This window comes from Callospermophilus lateralis, chromosome 2 (assembly GCF_048772815.1).
Source record: "Callospermophilus lateralis isolate mCalLat2 chromosome 2, mCalLat2.hap1, whole genome shotgun sequence".
NCBI lineage: Eukaryota > Metazoa > Chordata > Mammalia > Rodentia > Sciuridae > Callospermophilus > Callospermophilus lateralis.
This window is the reverse complement of record NC_135306.1, coordinates 130,411,732-130,423,347: the sequence shown is the minus strand read 5'-3', so window position 1 is coordinate 130,423,347 and position 11,616 is coordinate 130,411,732. Positions and strand designations below refer to the sequence as shown.

Below are 11,616 nucleotides of genomic sequence, written 5' to 3'. Positions count from 1 at the left end.
GCTATTAGATAAAGTTGACCTATGGGATTTCCAGTGGGGCTTGTTCTTGTTTTGGCATCAAGGTTATGCTAATGGCCTCATAAACCCAAATCATTCTAAAAAAGATTATAGAAAAGAAAGTAAGAGAATCTGCTTACAAAATGATATGAGTGTAGTGTTTGGGGATTAGCTTTTCCCCCCAATATTTTTATAGGTACATTATAATTCCACATGATTGTTGGATTTAATTTTGAGGGGGTGCTAGAAATTGAACCCAGGGGTGCGTTATCACTGAGCTACATTTCCAAGCTCTTTTCATTTTTTATTTTGAGACTGGTCTCTCGAAGTTCTTCAGGCATCTTCCTAAGTTGCTGAGGTGGGCCTCGAAATTGTGATCCTTCTACTCAGCCTCCCAAGTTGCTGGGATTACAGGAGTGGGCCACAATGCTCTGCTATAATGGTTGCATTTGTTACATATTTGTACCTGCTCACAATATAAGTATAATTTGATAATTATCATTCCTTACAGACCCAACAAAGGGAAACTCGCTGAGCTGTAGGCTGAGCCAGTTCTTGCATTGTGGTACCTACTCCGCTGGAAAATACTATATTTTATTTGAGTAAAATACCCGCTGATCAGAATAGAGTACGTTTGGTGAACCAGCAAAGCTGGAAAAGATATATCATTGAATTGGAGGCTCAAGACTGGGTTACTGCCTCATAGGTAAACAAACATACTTAAAAGAAGAAAGGAAGGAGGGAGTAAAGAAGGAAGGACAGAAAATAAGGAGGAAGAAGACAAGAAGAAGAAATAATTCCCAAACATTCTCAGGAATCTATAATACATCTAAGGTTTTAGAATTTGTTGCCGAAAATATTGCACCATGAAGTCTGCTCACTCTGGTACCCAGACAAGAAGTTCCACCATTCTGACATTCCACCCAACCATGGAAGAATTCTCAGATTTCAACAATTATATTGCCTACATGGAATCCCAAGGGGCACACAGAGCTGGCCTGGCCAAGGTAATTCCACCAAAGGAATGGAGAGCCAGGCAGTCCTATGATGATGTCAGTGACATCTTAATAGCCACTCCCCTGCAGCAGGTGGTCTCTGGGAAAGCAGGTATGTTCACTCAATACCACAAAAAGAAGAAAGCCATGACGGTGGGAGAGTATCACCTCCTGGCAGAAAGCGAAAAGTATAGAACTCCCCTTCACCTGAATTTTGAAGATCTGGAGAGAAAGTACTGGAAGAGCCGCCTCTATGACTCACCAATTTATGGTGCTGACATCAGTGGCTCCTTATTTGATGAGAACACTAAAGAGTGGAACCTGGGACACCTGGGAACCATTCTGGACCTGTTGGAGCAGGAATGTGGAGTTGTCATTGAGGGTGTCAACACGCCCTACCTGTACTTTGGCATGTGGAAGACCACTTTTGCGTGGCACACGGAGGACATGGACCTTTACAGCATCAACTACTTGCACTTTGGGGAGCCCAAAACGTGGTACGCAGTGCCCCCTGAACACGGGCAGCGCCTGGAGCGCCTGGCCAGGGAGCTTTTCCCGGGCAGTTCCCAGGGCTGTGAGGCCTTCCTGAGGCACAAGGTGGCCCTCATCTCGCCCACAGTCCTCCATGAGAATGGCATTCCCTTCAACCGCGTGACTCAGGAGGCTGGTGAGTTCATGGTGACATTTCCCTATGGCTACCACGCTGGCTTCAACCATGGCTTCAACTGTGCGGAGGCCATCAATTTCGCCACTCCGCGGTGGATTGATTATGGCAAAGTGGCGTCTCAGTGCAGCTGTGGGGAGGCCAGGGTCAGCTTCTCCATGGACCCTTTTGTGCGCATCCTGCAACCTGAGCGCTATGAGCTGTGGAAATGCGGGCAAGACAGGGCGGTAGTAGACCACACTGAGCCTACAGCGCCTGGTAGACAGGCGATGACCACCTGGAGGGATGTCCTTTCACGTAGGAAAGCTTCCCCCAGCCTGAGACAGTTCCCAGTCTGGCAAGACCCAGCAGCTCTGGACCACACCAAAACCACCGCATCAGCAAAACAGAAACAGGTTCCTGGGAGACTGACCCCTAGCCTGAGACACCACCGAGGCCAGGGAAAAAGATGCCTCAAATGTCCTGTAGCCACAGGCTGTGGGAGCCGTGGCTGCACCCCAATATGTCCTGCGTCCTGTAGCATGTCATCCCCCAATAGTTATATGCAGCCCAGGGCTACAGTTAAGGGCTGCTTCCCAAAGTCTGGAAGGATCCGAGGGCGAACCAAAACTGTTAATCATCTTTGTTCTTGGGAATTGGAGGCTCCTGAGCCTACTGTCTTGACACAGACCAAAGGACTCCTAATGGTGGCTACAGGGAACACAGCTTCAGGTTCTGAGCATCAGCCCTTGCCTGAGGATAGAGCTTTGATGAACGATTCTGTATCTGTGAGAGCTGGGCCCTATTTTCCTGCCAAGGCCTCAGGATGTCGCTGTGCCCCTGATCTTCAACCCTTGGGTCCCCCACTGGATCCTGACGAACCAATGCACCCTGGCCCATGCTTGTAGTCTCTGGATAACATCACGCTGAATCTCCCTGAAATTGTCCCACTGACTCCTCCTGATTTCATTCCATCTTTAAGAGTTGCCAATGATGCTACTGGGGACTGCATGACACCTGCTGAGGTTGTAGGCTTGGACCACTCTTATTCCTCTAAGATTCTGGATCCAGTGGAGGTCTCCATATTCTTCTTGCCACTAGAGGGATTTGATCCTTTGACTTTGGAGAAGCCTTGGCCACCAATGGATGCTCTTAATCTTGGCTACTGAGTATATTGTAAATGTGACTGTGTCTTAGACCCCTAGTCCTCGTGTTTTGGTTTAAATATAAATTGTCCCCCTGAACTCATTCAGAAGAATTATTCCTGTATGAGTGTTATTGTTTATCTAGGATAAACAAGTGTTAAACATGCAATAATTTCCATAAGAGAAATGATTAGATCACAATAGGTATGGCCTAATCATTGAATTAATCTAGTGATACAGATTAACTGGGTCAAAACTGGGCTCATAAGGTGTGGCTACAGAAAAGTAGATCACTGGGGGCCTTGGGGGTTTATATTTTGCTTTTGATGAGTATTGATTTTTCTCTCTCTGCTTCCTGGTTACCTTGTTCTGAGCTGCTTTTCTCTGCCACACTCTTCCACTGCAATGTTCTGCCTCACTGAGGCCCATAGCTGTGGAGCTGACCAACCACAGAACCTATGAAACCCTGAGCCAAATAAATGTTTCCTAAGTTGCTCTTGCTGGGTCTTTTGTTCACAGTGATGAAACTTGATTAAAACAATGAGTCTTATAATGGTTTTACGAGAATGGAGAGTTAATCTGTGTATAGTGTTTAAGGTTGGGACCTTTAAAATGTGATTAGTTTAGATAAGGTCCTTAGGGTTCAGCTGTCATGATAGAATCCTAGTGATATTATAAGGAGAGGGAAAGAGACCATATATACACAGAGATATGTACACGTTCTCCCTACCATATGATGCAGCCAGTAGACACCCTTACAGGTGACTGCATCATCCTGTTTGGACTTTCATTCTCCAAAATCATGAGTCAAAATAAATTCGTATGTTTGCCAAGTAGTCTGCCTCGGATAGTCATTATAGCAATGAAGTGCGGGCAAATCCACTCAGGAAACTTGGAAGGAATCATTGAAGTTCTCAGCCATACAGCAATTCTGGCATGGGCCTGTCTCTAGTACCTGTTCCCTGTTACTTTCAAGAATTGACATTTCTGAGGATGCCTGATGCTTTCTCCCCGTATAACAACTAGGGCTCACTGTGACCTAGGAAGTGGATCTCCCCACCCTATAAGATGCCACAGGAAGCTGTAGCATCTCTCAGAGACTCTCAGACCACTCCTGAACATGGCTGTGCCTGTGGCCCCTACCATGGTCTAGATGCCATGCCTATTTCCTCCTCTATGATATATTCTTCTAGCCCCCACAATCATGGGTCAACATTGGATGATGCAGAGAATCTGAGTGAGCTTCTTTTCTTTATCCTCAAATTCCATCAGGGTGTCTGTCCTTAATCAGACTTCCCCTGGACCTTGCCACTGCCAAAGTGAGGCCCAGTAGCACTTCACAGCCCGACAAATGTAACATGCATGCTCCTCTTCCCAGGCTACCACCAACCACTGCTCCTGAAGAAACTAAACCTTTTGACCAATTGAGTCTGATAGTTCTACTCCAGGCAGATTTTGTAACATTATTGTTTAATAAATTTGTTATTTATAATGTATACCCTCAAAACAAAGAGGAGGAACCCTTAAAATATATTCTTCATATCAAAATCGTATGAAAGAGATATATCTAAACAGTGTTTCAAGTAGATAAGAAAAAAAATATAATGCCAAAACTGTACCAAGGAAAATGCAAACAAAGAAACCTCACTGGAGTCATGGATCTTAGTATCAGACTAACAAAATGAGACCAAAGCTATATAGAGGAAGGGTGTGTGTGTGTGTGTGTGTGTGTGTGTGTACTTTTTTTCTAGTTGTAGATGGACACAAAATACCTTTATTTAGTTTTATGTGGTGCTGAGGATGGAACCCAGTGCCTCACACATGCGAGGCAAGCATTTTAGCATTGGGTTACAGACCTGGCCTAGAAAAAGGGCACTTAAAAAAAAACGAATTGTAATTATTAACATATATGAATTGTGCAAATTAATGAGTTTTACTGTGATCTCTCCCGACATGAATATATCATGCTTTGATCATGTCCACAGTCTAGAAGTTTCTTCATAATACAAAGAACTCTTTTAAACACACTTTTCAATGAAAGTAAAGCAGTTATAAACGTCCATGCAACATTGTCTTTCATTAAATTTCAAATATTTTTGTTGCGGTTAAGTATATGTAATATATGATTTATTTTATTAATAATTTTAGTGACTATAAAAGACATTCTAATTATACAACCATCACAACCACCAACCATCTGCAGAGCCTTTCCTCACCACAAAGTGGTACTCTACCCATTAGGCAGTACTTCATATTACACTGTGCTCCAGCTGCCAGAATCCATTATTCTCCTTCATTTCAGTATTAATTTGACTCTTATGGCACCTACAACAAGTGGAATGATATAGTATGTGTTGTTTGGTATCTGGTTTGTTTCACTTAGTATAATGTGAGCATTCACGTTGTAACATGTATCAGACTCAACTAAGGTTGCCAAAATCCCTTATGTCTCTGGGTGGGATTCCTCCCAGCTGAAGCTAGATGGTGCTGCACTTTTGAGGCCTAAAATAACTTTATTAATGGTTGCTCTCAACTTCTGAATCCATGGCTATTTAATATATTGCCAAATGCTGTGCCTCTGACTCCTAACACTTGGAACCACAGAATATCCTCATCAGCAACAATTCAGGCCTGAATCTTTCACCCGTGGAGACCCAAGAGTGGACACCAGTGAGATGTTTGTGCTTCCTCCTGCTATGACAACCAGGGTCCACTGTGCCACAGATGTGGACCTTCCCTCCCCATAAGCTGCCACAGGAGGTTGTGGTATTTCTCAAGGACTCTTAGCCTAGTCCTAAACATGGCTGTGCCTTTGGCCCCTACCGTGGCCTGGATATCATGACCACCTCTTGCTTCTTATGTCACCCTCAGGATATCTCCCCTGTGGTGTTCCCCTCTGGCCCCCACAATCATTTTTGCCAATATAGGATGACTGAGCCTCACTTCATCCCAAGTTGTATGTGGGCCTCTAAGCCACTGACTTTAGCTTCCCCTGGACATTGCTACAGCCTCAATGAAGCCCAGGGCTTATAAAAGTTCTTTAAACTGTGACATGCTTTACCTCCCAGGCCACCAGCAATCATTGTTCATGCAGAAACTAGAACTTCTGACCTTTTGGAGTAGGCCTGAGTGTACTGACACTACGTGTTTTGTATTTTTGTGATATTTAACAAATTAATTTGTTATTTCTTATTTGTTTAGTAAATAAATTTGGTATTTCTTCTTGTACCTGCAAAGATATGTGAATTAAAAAATATAAATGTGTATATGTAATACAAATCTCTATACACACCTGTGTGTTGTGTTTGATTTTTTTTTTTTTTTTTGTACTCTGTTTCAATCTCAGGGCCTCACATATTATAGGGAAGCACTGAACCACATTCCCACCCCTTTTCTTTTTTCTATTGAGACTGGGTCTTGCTAAGTTGCTAAGGCTGACCTCAAACTTGCAATTTCCCTGCCTCAGCCTCCCCAGTAGCTGGAGTTACAGAAGGTTACCACCACACCCAGCTCTTAAAATGTGTTTTAGAACTCAGAATTAGAGTAAAGAGATAGAGCTAAAATAAAAAGTCTGAACACAAAAGAATGGGTGGTGCTATCAAAGATAATGCAAACAAAACTAGAGCCACAAACATTAATATTAGAAAATCTGTAATTGAGACCAAAAATACTTACAAGGGCTTTTAATTATGCTAAAGGCTAATGTTCACATTGTAAATAAAAATCATGAACATCCATGCAGCTTGGATAAATATAAATTATACTAGATAAAATTCAAGTTAAAACAAACATTAAAAGTAGAATCTAATTCATCTCAGTCCAAGACAAAAAAACAAATGGACTAACATAAAGATATAAATAATTCACATTAACAATAAGGTGGAATTTATGTACCCGGCAAGTGTACATAATTTTTTTCAAGTGCCAGAGGATCAAATTTGACAATATATTAGGGTGGAAAGAAAACATAAATACATTCTTAAACCAAAGTAAAAAAAAAACGTGAACATTCTCAAATACAGTGCAATAAGACTAGGAATACATTTAAAAATCAGAGAATCTGGAAGTCCTTTTCTGGAAAGTTAAAAATTCTCTATTGAATTAGAGAGAAACAAAATGCAGAAAAAGCCAAGTTGTCAGAAATCAGAATAAATAACAGTATGAATTCTGGGTCAAACAGCCTCAGTTTGAAACTTAGTTCCATCTCTTACCAGCATGTGTGGCCTTGAAAATTACTTGTTGATGACAGATTCCTCAATTTAAAAAAGAGATGACATCTACCTCATGTGCCTGGTCCAATAGTTCTATGAGGTAATACCCTAAAGTGTTAAGATCAATGCCTAGGACACAACATGTATTACTGGAGAGTTTCCAGATTTCAAAATTAGTACACATATGTGCAGAAATATATGAAATTCAGTGAAGACAGCATTGATGAGGATTTGCAGTGTTGGATTTCTTTTTCAGTCAAATTGATAGAATGAAATTAAATGGATCAATATTCTGATTCATAAAGTTAAGAAAAAATAACCAGCAGCAGGAAGGAATTGATAGAGGAAACACACACGAATTAATGATAAAGAATAACTAAAATCGGGGTTGGGATATAGCTCAGTTGGTAGGGTGCTTGCCTTGCACGCACAAGGCCCTGCATTCAATCACCACGGACCTTCAGAAAATAAAATTTAAAAAAATAATATTTAAAATCACAATGAATCAACAGAAAGCTTGAATAATGTACACTTTTCTAGAAAATTAATGTACTAAAACTAATTTAATTAGAAAATCTAAACCATAAATTTCTATGTCAGAAATATAGAAAAGCTGGTGCATGCCTATAATCCCAGACTATAATCCCTGTAGAGGCAGGATTGCAAATTCATACCCAGGCTCAACAAATTAGCAAAGCCCTGAGTAATTTAGTGAGACCCTGATTAAGTGGCCATAGGTTAAATCTCTGGTAGAAAAAAAAAAAAGAAAAAGAAATATACAAAAGTCAGGTGTGGTAGCTCATGCCTGTTAAGCCCAGCAATGCAGGAGGCTGAGGCAGGAAGTAGAAAGCACATGAATGTGAGTTCAAGGATAGCCTTGGAAATAAAGTGACATTTCCCCCATTTAAAGAAAAAAAAAGAGATAGAGTGAAAGAAATACAGAAAGATGTCAAAAGATCTACTATTTAAAAATTCCCCAAACCAAATAATATTATAGAGTAATTATGTGACACCTCATTTACAAATCAATTTGGGCATTTAAAAAGAAGAAACTCCAAGTTATAAAGTGAGCACAATATTGGTAAGAAAATCATGACAATCTTGCTTAATGAGAAAATTATTTATGAAGATTGATGCAAAAATATCAAGTTAAATATTAGTTAAGAGATATTAACCACATTAAAAGAATAATTATATAATGACTAATGGGGATCATTGCCTGAAGGCAATAATAGTTCTGTTAGATAAAACTTGTAGACTGTTGGTATGGACTGGGATTCACACTAGGCCCAACAGACCAAACTAATGTGGAGTTACATCACAGTAGCTGAACAGTAGCTAATTGTAGGAGGCTCTACAAATAGTTAACCAGTTAAGCAGTAACCTGTTGAGGACCACAACCAAATTAAGATGGCGCCTGGCAGTTTGCCAAGAGGAGTGGTTTGTGAGCCAACTGAGCCAATGCCACCGAGCCATTAAGATGGTGGAGATTCCTTATTGGTTGATTGCTGTATCTGGATGATGCTAATTGAATCAAGCTGTGTGTAATCAGTTAGGTATATATACCTCTGCTGTCTCACAATAAAGCCACTCTCGCTACCTTGAGTGCCCGCTCAGTTTCCACTGAGCTTCTCTGCAATAAGGCAGTTCCCACTTCAACCTTCAAGTTGCTTGCCACCTCCTGGTTATTTTGCCCAGTCTGACTGCATCAGTAACCAATTAATTTGTCTCTATACCTCACTTTTATTTTTTTGTAAATGCTGTCATATCACATTGTTGATTGAAGTTCTCTAAACTTGTTTTATTTCTGAGGCCTGTGAGATTTGTGAATCATTTTCGGTTTAATTTTTATTTCATTGTTTTGTGGTACTGGTGATAGAAGCCAGGGCATCACACATGCTAGGCAAGTACTCTACCACTGAGTTATGTCCCAAGCCCTCTTTTTTGCTTTGTTTTGTTTTTAATTGCTCAATTAAATAAAAATTTCATTAGCATGAGGGTTGCTTCTTTTAACAGTTTGAATAAGAAAATTTAAGACTGGGCATGTAGCTCAATGGTAGGGTGCTTGCCTAGCATGCATGAAGCCCTGGCTTCAATCTGGTATACTATAAATAAATTAAATGTAAGAATCCTATAAGTGGATCCAAGAGTAAGAAGTATGTGATCATTTTTATCATTGTTGACAGGCATTTGAAAAAAATCAACTCTTGGTCTCGTCTCATTTTAAATATACACCAATAAGCAAGCAATGGATACTCCTTAAAATGAAAATGGTTTCTCTAATTGTCTACTTAGCTCTCTTAGCCCCAAGACCAGTATTTTTCCCAATGTAAAACACGTGAGATATTGATGCTAATAATTTATTTATAAAAATTAGAGGTATTAACCAATGCAAAAACTAGAACAATAAGTGATGGAAGGGAAGAGACAAATACTACTTTGCTACATTGCAGTTGAGATGACTGAATGCCTGGAAAACCCAAGAAGAGGGAGGCTAGTCATTCCTATCTTTTTTCTCTGATTCTTCAAGCCAGCAGGCCTTCTTTACCACCTACATTTTACTTCTCTGCCTACTTCAGTAAGTGCGAAAGTCAAGAGCCTTTCTGCAACAGACAGTGCCCAAAGGATGTAAAAACAGCATACTTCAGGGACACAGCCACATCAATGTTTATAGGAGCACAACTCACAATAGCTAAACTGTGGAACAACCTAGATACCCTTCAATAGATGAATGGATTAAAAATGTGGCATATATACACAATGGAATATTAATCATCAATAAAAGAGAATAAAACCATGGCATTTGCAGGTAAATGGATGAAGTTAGAGAAGATAATGTTAAATTAAGTTAGTCAATCCCCCAAAACCAAATGCTGAATGTTTTCTCTGATATAAGGAGGCTGATTCATAGTGGGATAGGGAGAGGGAGCATGGGAGGGGTAGAGGAACTCTAGATAGGACAGAGGGGTAGGAGGGGAAGGGAGGGAGCATGGGATTAGAAATGATGGTGGAATGTGATGGACATCATTATCCAAAGTACGTGTATGAAAACACGAATTGGTGTGAATATACTTTGTATACAACCATAGATATGAAAAATTGTGCTCTGTATGTGTAATAAGAATTGTAATACATTCTGCTGTCATGCATAAATAAATAATTAATTAAAGAAGAAAATCTAAATATTTTCAACCAAAAAATGTACTTATCTACTCCTCAGCTCTGTAGTTTTGTGTTATTAAATATTTATTTAATGTTTTTAAATATTCATGAACCTTGACTTTTAAACTATAAAATCAAATAAACTATATTTAAGTGACTGATAAATGACTATTAAAAAATAAATAAAAGGAAAGCATCAAACAGGGCTAAACATTTGGGGATTCTCTATTAGGTAAAATATTTCAGGTACTTTGTACTCAAACTAAAAGGGAACAGAATTTTTAAGATCAATATTTTAAAATGGGTGAATTGAAAGAGGGAACTAAGTTGTAGAGCAGGGGAAAAATATCATTCAAAGCCAGGCGTTGTGGTGCTCGCCTATAATGCCAGTGGCTCAGGAGGCTGAGAAAGGAGGATTGAGAGTTCCAAGGCAGTCTCAGCAAAAGTGAGGTGCTAAGCAACTCAGTGAGACCCAGTCTCTAAATAAAATACAATAATGGGCAGAAGATGTGGCTCAGTGTTTGAATGCCCTTAGTTAAATCCCAGTACCCACCCCCCAAAAATCATTCAAGTCACAGTAGGAGGATCATGAGTTCAAAGTCAGTCTTAGTAACTTAACAAGGCCCTAAGCAATTTAGCAAGATCCTTTCTCAAAGTAAAATCTAAAAAAGAAAGAATATCCAAAAGATCAATTAACATAAAAAATTGCCTATTCTCATCAATAATCAAAGAAATTCAAATCCTGATGAGATACTTTCCCTGATTGACTAATACTAAAAAGATTGGTATTTACCTGAGGTTGCAAAAGTAAAGAGCAAGGAACAGCCTCACACAAACTTAGAAAATGTGCATATTGGTGAAACCGTTGAAAAACAGTGTACATGATAGATTGCATTCACATATTCTTTTTTTTTTTTTTTTTAAGAGAGAGAGAGACAGAGAGAGAATTTTAATATTTATTTTTTAGTTTTCAGCGGACACAACATCTTGGTTTGTATGTGGTGCTAAGGATCGAACCCCGGGCCGCACGCATGCCAGGCAAGTTCGCTATGGTTTGAGCTACATCCCCAGCCCTTGCATTCACATATTCTATGATCAAGAGATCTAAAGTATGAGTACATAAGACCTCTAATATACAACTTAATAATGACACTTAGTAATGGAGATACATTCTGAGAAATATGTCATCAGGTGATTTTGTCATTGTGCAAATATCACAGTGTACAAACCTAGATGAGCAAAATCTTAAGTGGTGTATTATTCTCTGAACAGTACTTTTCCATTTTGACAGCACAGTAATTCAGCAGGGCATCTTGGAAGAGGACCTGGGTAATCTCTGACTTCTTATTGCTCCTGTACTTTGCAGGCATGTGCAGTTAGTGATATGCTTGAAGGCCTGGGTTTCTTGCTGTGCCAGGTTTCAATTTGTTACTTGCAACATTGCTGTCAAGCAAGGCCATAAT

General features: G+C 39.8%; 1 protein-coding gene across 1 annotated transcript; it reads left to right on the top strand.

Moving 5' to 3' along the window:
• The first annotated feature begins 863 nt into the window (after positions 1-863).
• LOC143387797 (lysine-specific demethylase 4D-like) lies at positions 864-2,543 on the top strand. Its single transcript, XM_076841962.2, has one exon. It carries the CDS (start codon positions 864-866, stop codon positions 2,541-2,543), a length of 1,680 nt encoding a protein of 559 aa, XP_076698077.2.
• The last annotated feature ends 9,073 nt before the right edge of the window (positions 2,544-11,616 follow it).